Source organism: Myxine glutinosa, chromosome 5, assembly GCF_964187855.1.
Source record: "Myxine glutinosa chromosome 5, kmMyxGlut1.1, whole genome shotgun sequence".
In the NCBI taxonomy this organism is placed as follows: domain Eukaryota; kingdom Metazoa; phylum Chordata; class Myxini; order Myxiniformes; family Myxinidae; genus Myxine; species Myxine glutinosa.
The window spans coordinates 58,682,838-58,708,365 of NC_136265.1; the positions used below are offsets into that span (position 1 = coordinate 58,682,838).

The 25,528-nt window shown below is 42.0% G+C and overlaps 1 protein-coding gene across 1 annotated transcript in view; it reads right to left on the reverse strand.

The window, feature by feature from the left end:
- Positions 1–25,528, reverse strand: part of LOC144892280 (uncharacterized) — an 80,377-nt gene that overhangs the window by 49,253 nt on the left and 5,596 nt on the right. Inside the window, exons 2-3 of the mRNA XM_078778099.1 lie at positions 20,812–20,874; positions 20,380–20,442 (exon numbers count right to left, since the gene is read on the reverse strand). Coding sequence (XP_078634225.1) covers positions 20,380–20,442; positions 20,812–20,874 — 126 coding nt within the window. The remainder of the gene's footprint in view (positions 1–20,379; positions 20,443–20,811; positions 20,875–25,528) is intronic.

Genomic DNA, 25,528 nt, shown 5'->3' on the forward strand with positions numbered 1-25,528 from the left:
AAGACCTGAACATTGGCATGGGACACCTTCAGCATCTCTGGGTGGTCAGGAGCATGTGTCTGCCTGGTACATGTCCACTTGAGAGACAAAACAGTTGTGGAATCAATCCATAAAGATGCACGCTGTTAACGATGCTGTTGACAGAAAGAAGAGAGATCGACAAGGAAGAGTTTGCTTGTTTTTGCCCACGAGAGGATGTGGAATTATGGAATGACACATCATAAACGGCTTAATCCTGCAGTCCACTTTGGCATTGGAGCAAAGGAGAAGAGATATCCGGTCCCTGGCAGGCCTGAATCCCATGCTGTCCTCTCACTTTGAGATGAGCTTCCTCATGGTCCGCTGAAGCACACTCGCCTGCGAGCTTTACATTGCAGAGACCGTAGCACGGCATAAGTGGGCAAACCATCCGCTACTGACATGAGTTTTTTCATACTGAAAAAAACGTGACTTGTACTTTCTCTTTCTACTCCACAAAACCTCCATTTGTCAAATTTGCTCAATCACGCAATTTTCTTAAAGGCACAAGTGTAGTGTCCTTGGTCTTGGGCATTTATGATTACTCGTTCTCCATCCCAATTAATTTGACCTTGTAGCCATACCAAGGAACCTTCCTCTCTTCTTTCTGTCAAGCTCTTTTTTTATTTTACTTCTCTTTTGTCATTCTACCATTTGGCAGAGCATCTGCTGATATTATTTTTGTCCTTGTTCATTGTTTATTTTTTATTTTTTTTGCAATCATTAGAGCGGCATTTGTTTCTGCTTTGTTTTGCTGTGCAGTGTCTGTCATTTGCACCTGCTTTTGGAAGTTTGTTGCTGAATGGATTAAGGATACCTTTTCTGGTTTGATGTTTTTGTTTTCTTACTCATGTACAAATCACATTTAATAGTCTGTTGAGCTTTTCACATACACCGCTAGTCCTACACACGATGTTCTATGCACTTGATTAAGCTCCATCAGACCACCTCCTCCTCGTCTTGGCAAGTTAAACGTCGTATTGCATTGGTTTTTGTATAATAGCTTACAAATCGTTAGATGTGAACTTGTTTTGGAGTCCGAGTTGTGCTCTCCGATTGTGGCCAGTTTATAATCGCACAGCTATGATGGAATACCGATACAGCAAATTGGTTTATAGCTTTGATTTTGTTCATTTGAGAGAGGGATGACACTTCAGAACTAGTGTTATTCTGCATAGGTTATTTTATGCATGTTTTTTGGGTTGAACTTGGGTACGTTCTTATATTTCAAAATATTTTTGGGATGCTTCATTTTCTAGTTCCTGTAATGTTGTCCTTTCATCGATTAATATATTGTGTGTTCTTTTTGTTTTACTACATAAAAATGTGCATTTGGCGCATTTTTCAAGACCAAATTCCATTTGAATGTCCTCTGAGTAACGCTTTACTTATTTCAGTTGATCTGCCAATTTGTTATCATTCAGTGAAAACAGTTTTAGATCATCCATGTGCAGTAGATGTGTCACCCCTTTAGGTTATTTGGTCATTTTTCTTTTGGACATGAGATTATATTCGTGTCCTTGTTCATTGATGAGGTTACTCAGTGGGTCCAGAGCCATTCAAAGCAGGAGGGGGTGGGGGGCAGGCTGTAAGATACCATGCAAGATCTCTACTCTGTGTATTCTGTGATGTTGAGAAAAATATGATGAAGAAACAAATGCCTTGCTGCGTACAAACACATTTAGGGCTTCTCTGATGTGTGTATTCTTTGATGATCCCTCAAATCTGATGGTCGAGTAAAGGCTTTAGAACACACAGAATACTTGTGTGGGTTCTCTCTCGCATGTATTATTTGATGATCCCTTAAATGTGATGATCGAATAAAGGCTTTTGGACACAAAGAACACTTGTGTGGCTTCTCTCCCGTGTGCTGTCTTTGATGAATGTGTAAAGTTGATGATTGAATAAAGGCTTTAAGACACACAGAACACTTGTGTAGGTTCTCTCCTGTGTGTATTCTTTGATGCATGCGTAAAACTGTTGATCGAGTGAAGGCTTTAGGACACAAAGAACACTTGTGCGGCTTCTCTCCCGTGTGCAGTCTTTGATGAACGTATAAATCTGATGATCGAGTAAAGGCTTTCGGACACAAATAACACTTGTGAGGCTTCTCACCTGTGTGTCTTCTTTGATGAACGTGTAAATCTGATGATCGAGTAAAAGCTTTCGGACACAAAGAACACTTGTGAGGCTTCTCACCTGTGTGTGTTCTCTGATGATCCCTAAAATCGGATGGTCGATTATAGGCTTTAGGACACAAATAACACTTGTGCGGCTTATCTCCCTTGTGCTGTCTTTGATGAATTTGTAAATTTGATGATTGAGTAAAGGCATTATGACACAAAGAACACTTTTGTGGTTTCCGACTTCCTTGTATATTCTTGAGGGTCTCTGTACAGCACTTACGAGACATGCTGCGAAATGTGGCAGTATCTTGAGTAACTGTCTGTGTCATGTGACAATTGAAAACTTGCGCGTTGACCAACTGGGAACAGTTGGACCAAGAATCCAGTTTCATTTGTTTCTCTGTAAAGACAAGTCACAAAACGCAATAATTCACAGAAATTTGCCCATATTCGATTCGTATTTTTCAAGTTAATTTGAACATTGTCTTTATTTAAACATCTGTTTGGGAGAGAGAGGGTCCAGTTAGGATTCAAAAAAGGAAGAATTTTGGAACTGGCCAAATGAATGAAACAGTTACTGAGGACACACAAACTACCTTCACAAAGGTTGTGGATCTGGGGTGAATTAACGGGGGTAGAAAAGATGAAGTTTTTGGATGGTGGAAGATAAGAGATGGTGTTGAACAGCTGTTTTAAATACCTGGAGGGAGGAGAGGGATTGAAGAGAGTGTGTGAGTTTGTTCCAGAGGCAGAAGAAAAGAGGAATGAAAGAGTGAAGGTGAGCAGAGAGCCTAGATTTTGGCAGTTTAACCAGAAGAGGGTTGCTGGCAGATCTTGTGTGTCCTGCAGGAATATTTGAGGGACAGAGCACAGACAGAACAGGGGGAGCATGGTCGGAGAGGAGTTGGTAGAAGACAGAAAGACCACCGACCTGCCTGCGGTCAGAGAAAGGCCCTCAGAATTAGCTTCATCGCGGGAGATTCCAATGATTCTGAATGCTTTGGTTTCAACCACGTGAAGCCGAGCTCGGTGTGAGGCAGGAGCACCAGCCCAGAGGTGAGAGCAGTATTCTATTGAGCTGTGGATGAAAGCTTTGTATGTGGTGAGGATCTCAGAAGTGCCCAGAAAGAACTTCGCACGACGGAGGATGCCCAGTCGGCGACTGGCTTTGGAGGCTAGCATGGAAATGTGGTTTTCCCAGGAAAGATCATAATTTTCTATTGTTTGGCATTTTCTGCAAACTATGGAATGTCCTTTCTTTTCTATACTTTGCCACATGGCACATACCCTTGTATAAAAGGGCCTTTTCTATGCCCCTGGCATTTTACCCAAGAATATGTTTTTCCTTCTCATTCTTCTTTGTTCTTCTAGCAACATAAACCCCATAATCAAGTGAGTTCAGCGAATCAATATATGCTTTATCATCTTCACTTTGTGTGTTCAAAGGTTCATCATAATAACCTGAAACACGATTCATGGCTGAAACGTAATATCCATCTTTTGTGATAAGAACATTAATCTGGGGGTTAATTTAACAGTTGGTCGAGCAGAACCTAAGAATATCAATTCATTGTTATGTATTGTTATGTCTGGGGGTAAAGCAATATCTAAAGCCAGGTAGATCTGTATAGGTAGGTATTCGACTGTCACGATAGGGAATCTACCTTCTAATAAGTTCTGTGTGTTTAGGCGGTTTGTCGGTTAAGAAGTATACCTGTGGACATACCAGGATGTTCGAGTGTTAGATAGAGTAGGGATTAAAGATAACAGCCCCTGTGTGTCAAACCTGGTAGCCAAACCTTTGTCCCTTATGGCAATGCACACCAACATAGACATTTAGTTAGGTCCCTAGCGCAACGTTAAACAATTCCCTTCCCTGACAAGACTTTGGAAGAAAACAGGCAAAAGGAAACCAGGCCAGGACACTGCCGATGATGGCCGCCGCCAACTACACCTCCGGCAGGCCGAAGAACATGGAGTAGCACGTGCTATGACCATGCTACATGCCACGAGCTATCACCATGCTACGGTCCTGTGATTGGTCAGCGCGCCAGGCGCGAACCTCCAGCCAACGAGTGCGAGAGGCGCGAAGCTGGAAGGTTCGGTGGAAGTCGCTGGTTGGTAGCGCGCCAAGGCTGATGTCACCGGCAAGGTTATATCAGCGCGCCGAACGACATTTTAGAGAGAGCACATCCGGTTCTTGTTTGCTCAACCCTTACTCTTGGACATCCAGCACTTCGTCTTGCGCAGCATGCTCTCTTCCTCTTGGCAGACCGATCGTGACTGGAGATCGACCTTGTGTGGAGATCGCTGACGGTGCTTTGGACCGTGTGGTGCTTTTGAGGCATTGGACGCATGGTGCTCGGTGCTTTGGAGCTTGGTGCACGGACCTCGTGAGCGGCGAGAGGCTTGGAGCGGGGCCTGGTGGCACGCAAGCGGGGCCGTGTTACACTGCAAGACGACGAGACCAGATAAGGCCGCACGCCACGCACACCACATAACGAACGTGTTATTTTCGTGATTCAGTCCCCTGTTTGTGTTTGAGGTGTGGTGTGTGGGATCCCAATTTAGGAATTTTACTTAATATAGTGTTTCCCTGTCCTGTCCTTTTATTTAATAAACCCTTGTATTATTTTCCCCTTCCATTCAAAAGCTTGTGCCCGTGTCGAGTTAATTTCCTTGCAGGATCGAAGCTGCAGTTGGCGCGCTCCAGGTAAGCTTTTACCGCAGCTCCCACTTTCCTTCTTCCTCCCGCGTGACCATAGCAAAATCCGTATTGCCCGTCACCTCAATTAATGCCGTTGTCGGTCCATCCGCGAGCCTCTGGTATTAACGACAGCATTAATACCTTTTCTTTGACAAGATAGAACATTGCTGGTTCTTCTGTTGGAATGAGACCCGCTATGCTTTTTGAATCCGCCGAATATTCATCGTTTTGAAGAACCTTCACAATATAATCAGGAGGTTGATTTACCTTTTCCAGTTGTAATAATCCCTCATCATCATATTCTAATTCACCTGATACTCCTTAAACCCTCTTGCTCTTTATTGTGCGTTCATTTTCTGTATTTATTTATTGAAAAATACCATTTAATATTTCATCTTGTTTCACAATCATATATTTATATTTTCCAGTCATATGTTCCATATACAGTAAAACTTCCTCCAAAGCGGCTTCCTCGAACGCGGTTTCCAATTTACGCACTGAATTAAATGCATCAAAACCTCCCCAACGCGAGGGTGTGTTTCTCATTTACGCGATCGTGGCTGGTGTCTTCCCAAAGATTTAGATTATTCTTATTCCTTGTTACTGTACTGTACTTTACTTAACCCTTGTACACACAAGGCAGGTGTTATTAGGCTGAATACAAGGCTAAAACGACCCCCCTTGTGTGGACAAGGGTTAATTAATATTTAATTTATACATACGATGATACGAGTCGCCATCTGCCATCATCGGCAATCGCAGTTTGATTTTATATTCTGGATTAATTGCGACAAAAACGGTCGGCGTTTCCCCAAATATTTTATTCTTTTTCCTTAATCCTTATTACCTTGCTTAATTACTATTTAATTTATATACACGCGCGACATGAGCTTCCACCTGTCACCATCTCCAAACCTGCCACCATCAATTGAGCTTACGTCGATCATTATGGCTCCCACCCAGATCATTATGATCATTATGGCTCCCATCGTCGATCATCATCACCCAAACCTCCAACAACCACCTCACAATAAGGTGAGTTATTTTGCAATAATACAGTACTATTATGATACTAACACTTATTTTATTGTATATTTAATAATGCTGCACCATTCCATACAAAGAAACATGTAAAAAAAAAAAAAGCAAGAATGTCTGTTTTAGGGTCACTTTTTTGGGAGCCTGGAACATATCCCCAATTTCCCCATACCTTTTCATGATTCCTCAAACACGAGGTTATCCCAGAACGTATCCCCCGCGTTGGAGGAAGTTTTACTGTACTCCTCAAATTCCTTTTTCCTACATAACGTAGAACAATTGTCTCTCGAAAAATTATTTATATCTATTGAATTTAACTTGAATAAAATTAATGTATTGGCATCGTTTCTTATTGAGCAACGAGGAAGTTGAAAGAATGATTGACTGAGATAAATACAATTACAAGAAGAATGCCGCCCCCTTGTATAGTAACTATCCATAACCGTTTAGTTTCTCTCATTAACACAATCAAAGATAACGAGGTTCTTTTTTGATTTATCTAAATCTTGGGGCGAAGGTATATCATCTGTATTATCGCTGAGAATACAAGTTATGGGTTTTGATTTCCTTTTACATTTCTGTGTTTCACAAAATAGTTGTATCATATCTTTCATGTTATAATCATTTAGTTTGTTTTGATGTTTGAATAAACTGATTAATATCTTCTTTTTGAAGGCCCGCATTAAAACTTTGTGATAGTCGTTGATACTCGGGTTGAAAACTTGACATTGTGAAAATTATTAAATTATCATAATCTAAAAATTTAGGAGTAAGGAGCATCTTTAAAAGCAAACGGGTTTTCCCACATCTGCTTGAACCAACTATTAAACAACCTAATGAATTTGGAAGATTTTTATGGTTGTTAAATTTTATCTTATTTTCCCAAACGGGTAAAAAAAAAAAAATCATTCATTTATATATTTGGAAAATAAGTCATTTAATTTTTTACAGGCTTTTTTAGAAACTTTTATCCCGAGTTTAGGTTTAATTTCAAGATAATCCATTATTTTATTGATGTAATATCTTGTGTTGATATTTCCCTGAAAATGACAATCGTGAATAATAAATCAATCCGTGAAACTTTACCCTAATTTTATCAATCTCTTCCGTTGTAAGAAAATGAGCATCCTCAACATCATAAACACCAATAGCAGTGTGAAAGTCTTCTTTAAATAAATGCTTGACATCTTCAGAAAAATAAATATTCATTTCTCTTATTAATCTTGGAAAGGAACTCATTTTTGGTGTAATTTTGAGACATTTATGTTCCTTTTTATATATATTTTTTTTATCATAAATTAGAAGATAATCACAGAATATACATTGTTGATGACCTTTTGACTCCTACCCTATCACAAGCCAGACAATTCTCCAATTTATCGTGGGGAGTATCGGGGAATTCAAGAGGTTCAACATCTGGTATATCGTTTAGATTCATCATATTTATATAGTACGTTTTTACTTCAAATAAAATACATCTCCACTGTAATCAGTGCTTTCATAATCATCATCGATAGAACTACTTTCATAACTATCGTTTGCACACAAACTCTCAGCATCATAGCTGTCTTCTGTTCCAATAGAGATACTATCATTACTATCGTAATACCCAAAATTTTCAACTGAATAACGACTCATTTATTAAGGGGGAAAAAACATCTTGAAAAACTCAAATCAAAGTTAAAATTAACCTCCAACCAATAATTTAATTTCAAGAAGAAAATTTTATTTCAAACGAAAAAGTATCTATAAATTACCATGAGATTTTCATCAAATTGTGTTATTTGAAGTAAAGTTTTACTGCATAAATATGGTGATTACAAAGTATTGCGACGTTTGTAATCGTGAATATAAATATTATAACAAACACCTTCAAACCCACAAACACATATTCAATCTTTTTCAACAAATATCTCCACTTGAATAGGAAACAAAACATCATGCTGTTTGCTCTAAGGATGAACTAAAAGTCAGTTATAAGAAGAATGAAGAGGAGATACTTGGATACTCTATTAGAAATAGTGATTGAGCTTTCAGAGAACATAAAAAAATGAGGATTTTTCAATTAAAAAAACCAGCACCTTCATCAATAGTTAAGAGCATTGAGATGGTTAAACCTGCTATTGAAACACTTGTAAAAGATACACTAACTGAGACGAAAACACAAGTTCTCTATGGGAGTAAACTTATCATTGACAAGAAATGATGAGGAAATATGTGAACCATAAATGAGAACAAAAACTCACTTTATCACATAAAGTGAGAGTTTTCTTGAGAGTTTTCCAAGATTTCTTGTCATCTGGTATTTATAATCAACTTGAAAAACAGGAACAGGATATTGATAGTACTGTTGTAGGTAGTGGATTCAATATTGGAGAAGTTGTTTATTTGGATATACACATTCTTAAGTCATCTCCTCTCGAAGCATCTTCTTACATTGATTTACCGAGAGAGATAAAACTTGAAAAGGCAATTGTTAATATTCAGAATAATGATAACAAATGTTTTATTTGGTCTGTTCTTGCTCATCTACATCTACCAAAATGGAAACCTGAAAGGGTTGGACATTATAAGAAATGTGAGAATACGTTAAATGTTGAAGACTTTAAATTTCCAATGTCATTAACAGATATTCATAAATTTGAGAAAATGAATAATCTATCTGTTTTATGTATATGGATTCACAGATACAAACGAAGCTCAGATATGAAAATTTTCAAATAACGATAAAAATGATTAAACACATTGACCTTCTGTGTTATAGTTCGGAAGAAAATTCAAATTATGCTTACATAATTTTTTTTATCAAGATTGACCACATCTCAAGTCGTTACGAGAACTAATAAAACATTCTCGTCAGCGATGTCTCAACTTCTTTCATACGAAAGAACGATTAAACAAAGATTCAAAATATTGTAGTAACCATAAATTAACCTAATCAATATGCCAAAAGTAGGTTCAAACATATCATTCAAAGATTTCAACAAATCTCGAAAATATCCATTTGTGATATATGCTGATTTTGAAAGTATCCTTGAAAAGATAGATACTGCTTCTCCAAATCCAGATCAATCATACATAAATAAATATATATAAAAAACATACTCCTTGTGGTTTCTGTTATTATATCAAATCATCGGTTGGTGACTAACACAAGTTAGAACTTTATGGAGGGGAAGATGCCTCAGAGGAGTTTGTAAAACGACTGGAAAAAGACTGTGTTAGATTATCTAAGATAATGGGAAAACGTATAAGCCAATGTCCTTAACAAAATAAGAGAAAAGGAAATTTAGGAAAAATAATATCTGTCATATTTTGTGATAAGAAAATTAGTGAAGGTCCATAGGTCGGAGACCATTGTCATCTCCCTGGTAAATATAGAGGTCCGGCTAATCAAAGTTGTAATCTCAATTTTAAACTTCCCTCTTTCATTCCAGTCTTTCTTCACAACAATGCTCACTTTGACACACATCTATTTATAAAATAATTGAGTAAAACCAGTGGAGACATTTCAGCCATTCCTAACACAAACCAAAAATACATTTCATTCACAAAAACAATTCATACATCTCCAATAACATATCAGATTTCTTGACAGATTAAAATTCATGTCAAGTCCATTATCTGACTTGGTAACAAATATTTAAAACTTTCAAATCTTAAATCATATTTTTCAATTCAAGAAGAGAAAGAACACCTATCACAAAAGGGGATATATTCTCATGATTCTATGGATTCATTTGAGAGGTTTAAAGAAACACAACTTTCCTCCAAAGAGAGTTTCTTTCATGAGTTAAATAAAAGTCAAACAACTGATAAAGTTTATACACAAGCACAAAAATGTTTAGAGGAAGTTTAATACAATGAACCTTGGGGAAAATTTCGATTTGTATCTTAAAACTGATGTTCTTTTATTGGCTGATGTATTTGACACTTTTAGAACCGACTGTCATAATAAAAATTCCGATGGTTTGGACCCCGCTCATTTTTACACAGATATTGATATGCTTTTGATGATGGAGAAGGCAAAAAGAGGAGGAATATCTCAAGTATGTTCAAAGAGATACGCGAAAGCAAACAACAAAATTAATATCTTCCTAAGTATGATGGGACATAGTTCTTACTTGATGTATTATGATGCTATCAATTTGTATGGATGGGTTATGTCTCAAGCTTTACCCTATGGAAAACTTAAAAGAGTAAAAGAAAAGAATTATAAAATTTTTTTTTACAAGACATCGCTATATCTTCTCAAAAATAATTAGATAAAGCTAAAATTTCAGCTGCCGCTTCCGCTCCGGTCTGGAGAGGACGCTGGCGTTACTTGTTTGCCGCTTCTCCGACTGGGTCATTGTATATCGTCTGCTTTTCTGGTGGTCGTGGCGGCTTTTTGGCCGTTGGGTCTGCCCTCTGCTCGGTCCCGGCTCTGCTTCTGGCTCCGCCTGCCCGGCTCTTCCACCGTTTCCTCAGGCCCGCTCCCGTTGTTTGTGGCCGTTGTTTGCGGCTGTGGCTGTTTGCCGCTGCGGTCTTGGTTTGCTTGATTAGCGGATGCGGGCGTTTGCCGCTGCGGCCTTTGCTGTCTTGATTAGCGGCTGCGGTCATTTGCCGCTGCGGCAAGGCCTACTCGTCCTCCTCAACCCTGGCCTCTTACTCGTCCCTTCACTCCTGCCTGGCATGGCTCGAAGGTACTCCGCCGCAAGGCTTCTTCTGCTCAATACTCACTCCACCCCATCATGCATCTCTGCAATCAAATCCCACGGACTCCTGCGACGACCCAGATACATTCATAGAGGCTCCGCTCATAAGTTTGTTTATTTACAAACAGGTCACTTCATTCCCGTACTCTGGTCGGCTCAGCACACTCCCACTCATCGTCCCAGCGCACCTGGTCACAGCAACGCACATGATCGCACCTCCTGTCTGCAAACCCTGGCTAAATCACCTGAGTTCACCCCCACCGTACAAAGCAACATCAAGTTCAGCCTGTTCAATACCCGGTCCCTCAACAACAAAAGCCTCATCCTGAACGACTACATTCTGGAAGATAAACTGGACTTTCTCTGTCTCACTGAAACCTGGCAACAACCTCTGGACTACTTCTCACTCAACCTCACTACACCCAATGGATATTCTTCCATCAATAAACCACGCTCGGAGGGCCGAGGTGGTGGAATTGCCGTAATTCACCGACAGGACATCAAGACCAGCCTCATCTCCATCTCATCTGCTCCATCATTTGAACACCTGGCTTTTAAACTCTCTGGTCACACACAGTCAGTCATGGCAGTCGTCTACCGCCCTCCCAAACCACACCCATCATTCCTGTCTGACTTCTCCTACTTTCTGACCCACCTCTGTTCCCTCTCCCCCTCAATCCTCCTCCTCGGTGATTTCAATATCCACATGGACTCCACTGACTCCACAATAACCACTGACTTCACTGATATACTCACCTGCTTTAACCTCACTCAACATGTCAACTTTCCTACCCATAACCGTGGGCACATTCTGGGCCTTGTCTGCTCTACTGGATTAATTTTGCACCATCTCTCTGGCTCCGACCTCACCCTCTCTGACCACTTAGCCATCACTATGACCATCAACATCCCCACCCCAGCACCAATGCATTATCGCACTATCAATTTCCGTAAGCTAAACGCTCTTTCACCTACCTCATTCTCATCCACCCTCTCTGAAAAAATCTCCACATCTCCCTTCGTTGACCTCCACACCCCTTCTGACCTCACTGACTACTACAACCACACTCTCTCCTCCTGCCTTGACCAGCTTGCGCCCATGAAAACCAAAACACTTTCTTTCACCCATTCTGCTCCCTGGTTTAACCCTGAACTCCGCCTGATGAAAACTTGTGCTCGCCAACTTGAAAGACTCCGCAATAAAACAGGTCTCACAATTCACTCCCAAGCCTACAAGGACCACCGACAACACTACAAAGATGCCCTCTCCCGCGCCCGCTCTGCCTACTACTCTCAAATTATCCACTCTGGCTCTGGAAACCCAAAAGCACTCTTCTCTACAATGAACAAACTCCTCAGCCCCCTGGACACCACCACCCAGTCATTCAGAGTAGACAACTGCATCTCCTTCCTTTCATTCTTCCAAAGCAAAATTGACAACATCTACAGCAGCTTAACCACCACCGCACCTGCTCCCCCTCAAACCACCTGCCCCCCCTTATCCTGCCAACCCCTGTCTCAGTTCTCCCCAGTCTCCCCTACTGACCTCTCTGAACTCCTCATAGGAATGAAAACTGCCACCTGCACTCTTGACCCCATCCCCTCCAGCTTTGTCAAGGCCTCCCTTCCTGCTCTCTCTCCACTTATCACTGCAACAATAAACTCCTCCCTGTCTACAGGCATCGTCCCACCATCCCTCAAAATTGCTGCTGTTACCCCCATTCTGAAAAAACCTGGACTCAACCCTGACACCCTGAACAACTTCAGACCCATCTCCAACCTACCCTTTCTGTCAAAAGTTTTGGAACGCGCTGTAGCCACTCAACTTAAACATCACCTCTCTGCCAATAACCTGTATGACACATTCCAATCTGGATTCCGCTCTAACCACAGAACTGAAACTGCTCTCCTCAAAATCACCAACGACCTTCTCCTCTCCTCTGACGCTGGCAACCTCAACATTCTCATCCTCCTCGACCTCAGTGCCGCCTTTGACACCATCAATCACACCATCCTGCTCACCCGACTTGAAACCACCTTTAACATTACCGGCACTGCCCTCTCTTGGATCAAATCATACCTCTCCGACAGACGCCAGTTCATCTCCATCAATAACTGCAAATCCCCCACTGCTCCCCTCCCCCAAGGTGTCCCCCAAGGTTCAGTTCTTGGCCCCCTCCTCTTCATCCTGTACCTGTCCCCCCTTGGTCACTTAATCCGCCGTCATGGTCTCCAATTCCACTGCTTCGCCGATGACATCCAGCTTTTCATCTCCACCAAGTCCATATCCACCGCCACCCACTCTATCTTGACAAACTGCATCACTGAAATAAAATCCTGGCTTCAAATCAACTTCCTCAAACTTAACTATTATAAATCTGAAATAATCATCATTGGCCCAAAAACGCTCACCAAATCCACCCATAACTTTGCCCTCAACATCAACGGTTTCCCAGTATCCACCTCCCCTCACATCCGGAATCTTGGCATCATCTTTGACCAAACCCTCTCCTTCGACAAATACACTAAACAGATCACAAAGACAGCCTTCTTTCACCTGAAAAACATCGCCCGTCTCCATCCATCCCTCTCCTCCACGGCTGCAGAAACCCTCATCCACGCCTTCATCACCTCCCGTCTGGACTACTGCAACAGCCTCCTCTTTGGTTCACCCTCAATAATCATCAATAAACTCCAATACATTCAGAACTCCGCTGCCCGTCTACTCACCCATTCCCGGACCGGTGACCACATCACCCCCATCCTTTACAAGCTTCACTGGCTCCCCATCCCCCAGAGAATCCAGTACAAAATCCTCCTCTTGACCTACAAAGCCCTCCATAACCTGGCCCCATCCTACCTGACTGACCTCCTCTCCAGACACACTCCCACCCACAACCTCCGCTCTGCTGGTACCAACCTCCTGACCTCCCCCCCCTCCCCCCCCCCCCATGCGGACCAAATTCAGATCCTGGGGGGACAGGGCCTTCTCCATCGCTGCTCCCACCCTCTGGAACTCACTACCTCACACCATCAGAGACTCCTCCTCACTCACCACATTCAAAACATCACTCAAGACCCACCTGTTCAACACTGCATTCAACATTTAACCCACAGCATTTAACCCCTGACTATCTCTTCTCCATCTCCTTCTCCTTCCTTTTGCTTTGATTATTTACCTGTTGATTTTTGTCTTTTTGCACTTGTTTTTTTGTACTCTGTCAAAGCATCTTTGGGCTTCTTGAAAAGCGCTATATAAAATAAATGTATTGTTACAGACGCGGTTGTGGATGTTGGTTTACCGAGCGGTTTGGTATGACCGCGTCTGCACGTTTACCCGATTATAGTCGAACCTTGGCCGAGTCGCGCTACGCTAGATCAATGAAGGAAAAGGACACAACGGCTGGGATTAAAATGACACGACACCAGGGATACGGTTCTCAAGACCTCCGGAGGAGGTTATAATATGGCGGAAGGTTAGATTACAGGAATGAGAGGGACAGCATAGAAAGATAGGCACTTAGACACACTCTTATATTAGCCCCGACAGACGACAGATAAACGGGACAAAACTGACTCACACGGGGATTGATGGCAAGGAAAGGCGGGTAGTCGATGGCTCAAGGTGCACCTTGGCTCAGGGACAGGGTACAGTACGGTCCAGTAGATGCAGGGAGGTCACAGCGCTCGGAGGTCGCGACTGGTTCTTTCCTCTTCAAGCTCGGGGCGCATCTCACGTCACGTCCGGTAAGTCGCTGCGTATATCCGGCGGGGAGTGACACGCCCTCGGCTAGTTAGCTCCGCCCCAGATGGAATCGGTCCGCCCTTCTTATTGGGTGCGGAGGGGTTACCGGCTCCGCCCCTGACGAGGAGCTGACAGCCAGCCCCTTCGTGGTAACCCCGTGGGCGCACATGGCAATGGCGGCTAACCAAGCCGGTGTGAGGATGCACACTCCCCGCGCCGCGCCGCCCCCAATCTCCTCTGTTGTTGTAGTTGTAGTTGTTGTTGTTGTTGTTGTTGTTGTTTCATGGGGAAGATGGGAGGAGGTATGGGGAGGTCCTAAACTCACTACTGGTGCCATACAATCACATTCTGGTGCAACGAAGAGTCAGAATTAATGGAAACGAGTCCTTAACTGACATAGACTAAGAATAACTAGCAAGATGTCCGAAAGTTGTCTACGTGAGATGCGGTGGACCTGGGCACGACATTTAATGGGGGAAAAAGGGGAAGGTCGGTTCTACAGAGTGTTATTTACAGGCAATGGGACTAGGGAATGGGGGATTGGGGATAGTTGGGGAGTATTGGGGAATATTTACAAGCGGATATGGAGGCCAAATGCCATATCCGCAACAGTATTATTATTATAATTATTATTATAAAGTTGGGTATTATTTTAAAATATCCAGAAGAACTCCACAACAAACACAACGACCTGCCCTATGCCCCTGATAAACAAAGTTCAAGAAAAGAATGGCTTTGCAGTTATCAACAATCATTTCTTACTACAGGCAAACCAAAAGAAAAATTACTTAATACATTATATAACAAGCATTCTGAGTATTGCGCTGCAATACATGTCCCCTACCAAAGTTCAAAGTGCCATAACTTTGTCAAAAATGATCGAATATGCAAATTTATGCACGGTTGATGCTGGTTTTCAAACTTGATCTGAGGTATGCTGAGACACATGTGTGTCACGCCTCGTCTCATTGATAAGCCCGCAAGGTCGCTCCATGGAGCAGCCTGCACGTATTGCACTGTGTGAATTATATAATTACCAACTCACAGTCTGAGGGACTAGCGATTCAAGAGATATCCATTTTTAAAATATATTTTCGTTTAATTAACGATATCTGCCAAACCACGTAACCTATCACAACTTCCAAAAGGAAATTTTAGTAGACTGGCATGCTGAACAGAGCTGTGAAGTTTCCCCTCGATTGGATCAAAAATGAGGGAGGGGCTGCGTTTTAAAGGTTCATGCTTAAAAACGTCATAACTCTGAAAGCATGTGATGCATGGCGTCATGCTCTCTGACTTTTTTGTTCTTCAAGGATATGCGATTCTGCCTGGAAAGGTTGGCCTCGATCTGTTCAGCCGTTGCAGAGAAAAATGGGTTTTCGTGTTTTCACGAAAAACAATATGGCGGCCGAACCACGTGACCGGTGACATCATAATTACCATTAAAATATTCGACAGACCGAGTCTCTCCTCCGGTGAAAATGTGATCTCAATCGGTCCAATTTATTGCAGAGAAATTGTTTTTTAAAGGAAATTAAAACTTCAAATGGCACTGAGTGAAGGATCATCAGAATTATAAGAATTCCCAAAGTTCAACGTGCCATAACTTTGTCAAAGATGATCGAAACGTCGTGAAGTTCGAACTTGACCTGTAACTTATCATGAGGAAACCACGTACCAAGTTTGAAATCATTAGCATTAAGAGTTTAGAAAAAAAGTCCGGAAAACTGTTCTTTGCGTGACGGACTGACGGACTGACGGCGTGAAAACCTATAGTCCCCTCCGGTGTACACCGGTAGGGGACTAATAAAGGGAATTATGTTTTACATCCAAGGAATTTAATTTGAAGATCGTCATGGGGACCGCAAGGCTAACCCCCGCTCTTGCAGGGAAAATGGCTTTAAAATGCCTGTTTGTATCTGCTGGTTTGAGAGTGAAGAAAATTCATTGAATTTTAGAATTTAAACAAAGTCATTGGTTAAAGACCTATATTGAATTTAATACAAAGAGGAGAACAGAGGCAAAGACAGATTTTCTTGACTTTTTGACTTATCAAAATTATTAATGTATGACTACTTTTACAACAACTTAAAGAAGAAATATGTGAATAATATTGATCTACTTTAAATGGATACAGACAGTTTTACTTTGAAAATCAATACAGAAGATATTTATAAGGCTATGTCTCAGGATGTTGATACTTATGATACAAGCCATTATAAATCAGGTAATAAACTATTCTCGACATAGAATAAAAAGGTTATTGGAACGTTTGAAGACTCATTGGGTGGAAAGATAATATTGAGCAAATTTGTGGGATTGAGAGCAAAGGCTTATGCTTATAAATATATTTATAACAATGTTGAAAAGAGTGATAAAAAGTTAAAGGGATTAAAGAAAAATGTAATCAAAGAAACAATAAACGTTGAACATTATTACATCTGTTTAACCTTTAACAAAGAACAGTAGAGAAAAATGAATACAACAAGCATTCTGAGTATTGCGCTGCAATACATGTCCCCTACCAAAGTTCAAAGTGCCATAACTTTGTCAAAAATGATCGAATATGCAAATTAATGCACGGTTGATGCTGGTTTTCAAACTTGATCTGAGGTATGCTGAGACACGTGCGTCACGCCTCGCCTCGTTGATAAGCCCGCAAGGTCGCTCCGTGGAGCGGCCTGCACGTATTGCAGTGTGTGAATTATATAAATTATTACCAATTCACGGTCTGAGGTACTAGCGATTCAAGAGATATCCATTTTTTTATGGCACATTGGAGAAGCCAATGCGAGGTTTCTTCTTCCTCAGCTTGTCACAACTCTGTCAAATGCGATCGAGTTAAAAAAGTCAGAATTTGACCAAATCTGTTTTATTTGTTTGTTAATATACCTCAGCTATTGACAAATCTTAAATTAGAATTTTATTTGAGGTTAAAATGACCGTGACAGGTCGTGTCCAACGATGCTTTCAGTCTGTACATGTGATAAATAATTAAATCCGCACACTTGACGCCTCTTCTTCTTCATGCAATAACAACTTCTAGCTTCCAGACCGTACATCCAATCATCTTGAAATTTTGCACACTTGTTACTCTTCATGATTTCTACTATAGTATGACGTTTCACGTCGATCAATAAAGCGATTCAAGAGATATACATTTGTTAAATATTTTCGTTTAATTAACGATATCTGCCAAACCACGTGAGCTATCGCAAATTCTAAAAGGACATTTTAGTAGACTGACATGCGCAACAGATCTGTGAAGTTTCCCCTCGATTGGATCAAAAATGAGGGAGCGGTTCGGTTTTAAAGGTTCATGCTTAAAAACGTCATAACTCTGAAACCATGTGATGCATGACATCATGCTCGGTGACTTTTTTGTTCGTCATGGGTATGCGATTCTGCCTGCAAAGTTTGGCCTCGATCTGTTCAGCTGTTGCAGAGAAAAAGGGGTTTTCGTGTTTTCACGAAAAACAATATGGCGCCCGAACCACGTGACCTGTGACGTCATAATTACCATTAAAATATTGTACAGACCGAGTCCCTCCTATGGTGAAAATTTGATCTCAATCGGTCCTATTATTGCAGAGAAAATCTTTTTTAAAGGAAATTAAAAATTGAAATGGCACTGAGTTAAGGATCAGAATTATCAGAATTCCCAAAGTTCAAAGTGCCATAACTTTGTCAAAAATGATCGAAACGTCGTGACGTTCGAACTTGATCTGTAACTTATCATGAGGAAACGATGTGCCAAGTTTGAAATCATTAGCATTAAGCGTTTAGAAAAAAAGTCCGGAAAACTGTTCTTTGCGTGACGGACTGACGGACTGACGGACTGACGGACGGAGGGACGGCGTGCAAACCTATAGTCCCCTCCGGTGTACACCGGTAGGGGACCAATAAGAAGTTATAAATATCAATTACATACAGAAAGACGAACAAACAAGTCATGGCCTTTACAGACACTCAACAACCTTCATCGGTGACAGCGGTTTCCTTTAAGCATTATTAACTCCTTGTCACCAGGAGTATGCAATAGCATTGAGAGGTATTTTAAAACAGCCGCATATGAATGCCCCACACATGACTCTCTCTGAGTACTGCTGCTTTTAACAACTTTTAGAACTTAGGATTGAGGAGATTGAAGACCCGCAAATACTGCATCACCTGCAGCAGCTTCTCGGTGACCACACTGGTACACTGGACCAGTCAATCCTTCCTGAGTTGTCTTGCTAAGTTTATCAACACACATCCGCATGAGACTTGCAGCTAACGCAAATATCGCACAACCCACCGCTGCAGATCCGGCTGATCATCTCATGGACAGACCGTGGCTAATGCAACACCTCCAGAAGAGCATGTCGTACAACTACAATCTGAAACAGTGGACCTTAAGAAACTCGCCCTGGAGCTCAATGCTGCGAAACACCAGTCATGCCCAGCATCGTGTACCTCTTCAAGGGATGGAGAGAAACACCACACCTTGCACTACCATTTGCCTTCACCGGTACCAAGTGATCTTCGCTGCAAATGCTCATCAGAGGAGAGCACAGGGCTCACACCATCCACAGGGAAATGATGACGCCCTCAAGTAAAGGTGACGACTTTACTTGTGCCATACGTTAGTCACCTTCTCTTCCTCATGGATCATACTTGGGTACTTTGTTTTCTTGTGGATACAGGGACAGAGGTGAGTATTGTTCTGCCATCTGCCACTGAATGGAAAAAAAAATCAACAAAAATATTAATTGCATACCACCAACAACAGTGCTATGGTAACATATGGATAACATCTCCTCCAGCTGAATTTGAGTTCACGTCAGGTATTTCTGTGTGTGTTTACTATTGCCAACACCAGATACTCTACGCTTGGTATGGATGTATTGTGTTATTTCAATCTCCTCATAAATGTCAAACATTGCCATCTATTCGATGCCGCAACACAGCTCAGTGTCCTCGGTAAAGCATCCACTGTGTCGTCGCTGAATATCACATGTCTTCCATCCACACTGATGTGCCATTTTCAGAAGGTACCTCATGAGTCATGACTTCCCTTCTATTCATTCTATTTTACTGCTGCACTCCATGGTGCCACAGTCTTCTCCAAAATTGACCTCGTTCTCGCATACCATCACATTTCGATGACATCGTGAAGACAACAGGCACCATGCCTTTCGGCCTTTTCAAATTCTTGGAATGCCATTAGGCCCACGCAATGGCGTTCAAAGCTTTCAATATTTTATCGATCAGGAGCCCTGGGGATTACACTTCCACTGTGGAGATTAGTGGTGAGCCAATATCGGAACCTTTAATCGGAACAGGCAAATATCAGCCATTTTTCGGTGATCTGCACTGGCAGATTGGAGTCAGTGCAGAGTGCAGATGACAGATTACTGTTGTGCTGCATACAACCAAAAACTGAGTAGCTTTCACCCTTAATTTGGGCGAATTACAACAAACAAATAAAACAAGAAGGCAGAACACCATACTTGCAAAATCCATCCCTCCCTAAAAGAAAAAGTTGCCATTGATACATCAAATTGTCCATTTCATGAAGGGTAAAATTGACGATCTTAATCAAAGTTTGGGTCAATCAGATGAAAATTGATGATTTTTCAGATGAAAATTGATGATTTCAAAAGTTTGACCTCGAGTTGACCTTTGACCTTTTGATGTGAAAAATATTTGGTTTACCAATTCAGTGAGGCACTATGCAGTTGCTGGAAGTGACGATTTTTCAGATCAAAATCGATTTTGGAAGTTTGACCTTTAGTTGACATTTTGACCTCAAAATAAAGTTGTTTCCCATCTTAGTGACACAATATGCAAATGCTGTTCAATTTTCAAGTCAATCGGATGAAAAATAACAATTTTATAAATTTGACCTCAATATGACAACATTGTTTCAGTCATTCGTGGAGGTCTTAGAAATCTGGCTCAAAATGCCTGCGTTAAAATGACAGAGAATAACATCAGTCTATACAATGTCTCTGCACACAAAAACGTTTGTGACTGGAACACGCAAAATGTTGATGTGGTTCATACCTTTCTCTTGAGACGTTGAATCATCCTCAAAGTCAGATTCAACCTTCACTTTCACAATCAAATCTGAAAAGAAAAACATCCTTTGACGAGGAGAAAAAAACAAAATTACAAGGTTCAAAGTTTTGGCATTGTATGGACAGGAAGATTTGTCCAAAGCTAACTACCATGTTTCCAGGATCGTAGCCATGTGTAAAACGAGAGTGTACTGTATAAAAAACAACTAATTCCACATCGAATCACAGGAGTAATTAGCATGAACATTGCAGCAAAGAAATACATCGGCCAACAGTCTCTCATGATGAAGTTATGACTGTCGTTTGGTCAAGACCGATGAGAAAGCTCAGTTCACAAAACAAACAAGCATAGCAATCCCATTTTGCCCTGGAGAAATACTAAGTAGAAATATAACATGGAGATTGTTGTCATTCACACCTTTGTCAAGCGATGAGGACTCGTCCAAGAACTCGGACTCCACCTTCACAGCCAAAATAAAATCTGAAAAATAAACATCGCATGAAACATAAAACATCAAACAGAGTGGCTGTTCAGGTAGTAAACTGGAATAGTGACAGGATGTTGAGTGGTTGGGAGTGGGAGTATGTCAGGCTGGGAGGGTGTAAGTAACTGAGTACCTCAGCAATCGGCACTGGGACCATTATTTGTCTCATTTCCGGAGGAGACGAAAGGTTTGTTCTCTGTCTGTCTGTCCATCCACCTGTGGTTTTCTGCACTTTTTATATACCCGTCAATATATTTAACTGAAACTTAAAACATGGGTTTATTATGACAAGTTACAGAACAAATTTGAGTTTCGTGGCGTTTCACCAATTTTCCACCGAGTTTGCCTTTTTTTTTTTTTTTTTTTTTTTGTATACAAGGTCGAGGCTCGTGAAAGAGCGAACATTAATCACACAGAAAGACAAACCGACACATAAAACATATAACATAGGGAGCGGTAGACAAGATGGGGAGAGAGGGGGAAGGACACAAACACAACATTTGAGAGCAGGGACCGAGAGACATGGAGACATCGAGAGATCTGAGAGAGGGCGAGGGCTTTGGGGGGGGGGGGGGGGCGTGGGAAGGGGGCGGTGGGAGAGGTATAAAACATATGGACACTGCCAGGACTTCCAGGAAAGAAGTTGGAATTTCAAACAAGGTGGATCTGGGGTGAATTAGCGGGGGTAGAAAAGATCAAGGTTTTGGATGGGGGAAGATAAGAGATGGTGGTGAACAGCTGTTTTAAAGACCTGGAGGGAGGAGTGGGATTGAAGGGAGTGAGGGAGTTTGTTCCAGAGGCGGGAGAAAAGAGGAATGAAAGAGTGAAGGTGAGCAGAGAGCCGAGATTTCGGCAGTTTAACCATCAGAGGGTTGCTGGCAGATCTTGTGCGACCTGTAGGAATATTTGGGGGACAGAGCACAGAGAGAGCTGGGGGTGCAAGGCCGGAGAGGAGTCGGTAGAAGACAGAAAGACCACCTACCTGCCTGCGGTGAGTGAGTGAAAGGCCCTCAGAGATAGCTTCATCGCGGGAGATTCCAATAATTCTGAAAGCTTTGGTTTCAACAGCGTGAAGCCGAGCTAGGTGTGAGGCAGGAGCACCGGCCCATAGGGGAGAACAGTATTCCATTGAGCTGCGGATGAAAGCCTTGTACGTGGTGAGGAGCTCAGGTGTGCCGAGGAAGGACTTCGCACGACGGAGGATGCCCAGTCGGCGACTGGCTTTGGAGGCCAGCTTGGAAATGTGGTTTTCCCAAGAAAGATCATGGCAGATAGTGAGACCCAAAATCTTGAGCGACAGAACTTCTTGGAGAGGATTGTTGAGAAAGTAGATGGGAGGGTTGTCCAGTCGATCTTTTCGGAGAGACATAGTAAGAGTGTGAGATTTGTCAGGATTGAAAGACATGTTCCACTTGTTTGACCAGTCTGTGATTTTGTCCAGGTCTTCAGAGAGTGAGGAGGCAGCAGACTGCCGATCTGAGGGAAGAGGAATGGAGCGGCAGAGAGTGGAGTCATCAGCAAAGAGATAGAGAGGATTTTCGAGAGAGTCAGAGAGATCATTGATGAAGACCAGAAAAAGCACGGGGCCCAGAACACTGCCTTGGGGAACTCCAGCCTGAACAGGAAGAGGAGATGAGAGAAACCCATTCAGGGCCACACGTTGACGACGACTAGAGAGGAAGTCCGCCAGCCATGCGTGGAGATTTCCATGGATACCAAAGGAGGAGAGTTTGGTGAGCAGAGCGGGGTGCCAGACCGTGTCGAAGGCACGTGATATGTCGAGGGAGACAGCTCTAATTTCCTGTTTGGCATTGAGGACCTCCATCCATTGTTGAGACAGCAGAAGCAGCATGTCCAGAGTAGAGTGACCTGGTCTGAAACCAAATTGATGATCAGAGATCAAGCCATTGGAGAAGAGGAAAGATTTCATATCCGAAGCAATGATGGATTCCATGACTTTGCTGATAATTGGGAGAAGGCTGATTGGTCTGTAGTTGCTAGGATCTGTTTTTGCACCTTTTTTGTGCAAAGCGGTGATGTTGGCTGATTTCCAAGCAGATGGCAGTTGACCTTGAGCAAAAGAGAGGGTGAAGAGAACAGAGAGAGGGTGAGATAGAGCAGCAGAGCAGGATTTTAGGACCCGTGGGCTGATGCCGTCGGGTCCAGTTGCAGAATCAGAGTCGAGGGTTGACAGAAACTTTTCCACCTTGTCAGGAGGAAAGGACACGGAGTCCAGGAGCAGCAGGGTACGACTGGGTATGGTGGGTACAGAGAGGGATGGGTTTGGGACACAAGATTTAGAGGCAAACACAGAGTTGAGGCATTCAGCTTTTTCACGTGCGGAGTCAGCTGTGTAGCCGTTTGAGGTAAGGGAGGGGATGGAGGGGGAACAAACACCAGAAACGGATTTGACCAGACGCCACCAGGATTTGGAAGAGGGAGACAGATGAGAGAGTTCGGTCTTGAGAACGGAGAGATATTGTTTCCTGGCTCTCCTGAGGGTGGACACACACTTGTTTCGGGCTTTGTGAAAGGAAATGAGATTTCCTTCCGTTGGATTTGCTTTCCAGGAGACGAAGGCAAGTTGTTTCTGGGCAACAGCCTCACCACAAGATTCCGTGTACCATGGACGGGAGGAAGGGTATGACAACTGAAGACGAGATGGGATAAATCTGTGCATGAGAGAGAGCAATTTACTTTGGAAGAATTCCCAGGATGAGTTGATGTCAGAGGTGGTAGAGATGGGAGACCAGTCCAGATGATTGATGGCTGCTTGAAGACCGTGCCAGTTGGCCTGAGTGAAATGCCAGACTCGTCGACGCTGAGCAGGCTCCCTGAGGATGGTCAGAGAGATGTCCACTTTAACAAGGACATGATCAGATGATCCGATCGGAGCAGAAGAAGAGCAGCAGACATTTTCAGGGAAGTTAGTCATAACCAAAACCATTTTTGTCATAACCATTTTTGCTCTGACATTAATGGGGAGCAGAAGGAGACATGTATTACAAAGCAATTCTCACTCTTATCGTTGTAGATTAAGTGGGACAAATTCATTTGTTTTGATCATTTTGTCATTTGTTTCATTATATGCAATGTCTGATTTTCACTCCATTGGATTTCTATGATGAGACAATCATGAAAATAAATGTTGAGTTTTGAAAATTGGAGAATTTCTTATCAAGTGTTCAGAGTGTTTGTGTTATCTATATTATAATAGCCGTAGATGATTCTGTCTGTCTGTCTGTTGGGCGTCTGTCCGGGGTGTGGCTTACTCGGTTTGCAGAGTAGCTCCACCCATAGCTCCACCCATTCTGGGAGTGGCTTCATATAATTATAAACAAATATCCACCATTTTATTAACTCGCATAGCTTTGAGGCCTGTTTTGTAGGCCCGTGGTGTCTTGCTCTCTCTCCCAGTTTTATTTCAAATCAAATTCGATATATCATTTCATTTTTCACAGTCGCTAACATAGTTTTAGACTCGGTTGAAAAAAAACGGGAAGAAAATCCAATGAAAGTTGCCGTTTATAGAACGAAATGAATTCTCAAACGCCTGTAACTTCAAGGCCATTGAGTCTCTCTCACGCCTTTATCTCCAATCTAACTCACCATATGATTTCATTTTTATCGATGGTTTTAGACTCGGTGTCAGCAATAATTGAGAACATTCCACACACGCGGGAAAATGCAGATATATTTTTAAAAATCGCGTCATGGTGTATCATACACCGCCCAACATGACACCGACGGCAACGTGTCGATACATATTAAAAATTCGATATATCATTTCATTTTTCACAGTCGCTAACATAGTTTTCGACTCGGTTGAAAAAAAACGGGAAGAAAATCCAATGAAAGTTGCCATTTATAGAACGAAATGAATTCTGAAAGGCCTGTAACTTCAAGGCCATTGAGTCTCTCTCACGCCTTTATCTCCAATCTAACTCACCATATGATTTCATTTTTATCGATGGTTTTGGACTCGGTGTCAGCAATAATTGAGAACATTCCACACACGTGGGAAAATGCAGATATATTTTTTAAAATCACGTCATGGTGTATCATACACCGCCCAACATGACACCGACGGCAACGTGTCGATATATATTAAAAATTCGCTTTTGCTTTTCCGTTAAGATATATTACTTTTTCGTTTGATGACAGTCGTCACATAAACGTCAACAATGATGCCGACATATATTTCTTCGTTTTTATTTCATTCAACATTAGCCGGAAGTAAAATATGTTTCAGGAAATTACCGAGAGATATTTCTTCGTTTTTTAAAATTAGTTATGTGCGCATACACTTTAAATAGGTTTATTTGAAATCTTTAATTTTCCACAATATAATTTACTTGCCATTTATCATTTGATGATTACGAGACAAATTCCTCTTGAGGATCGTGACAATTCATGCGCTGCGTGGAAACTTCTATTTCCAAAATGAATGAGACGATCGATGAAGAACGCAGACTTGAACAGGATGTAGCAAGAAAACGAATGAGACGGGCGAACGAGTCCATCGACGAACGTCAATGCAAACTTGCGGGGTCACCCGTGGGAATCCCACGGGCATGGACGTGTGTGACATTGACATATTGAGTTCGATGCTGCACATTCATTTTTACAAAATGGTTACTGGCAAGTCAT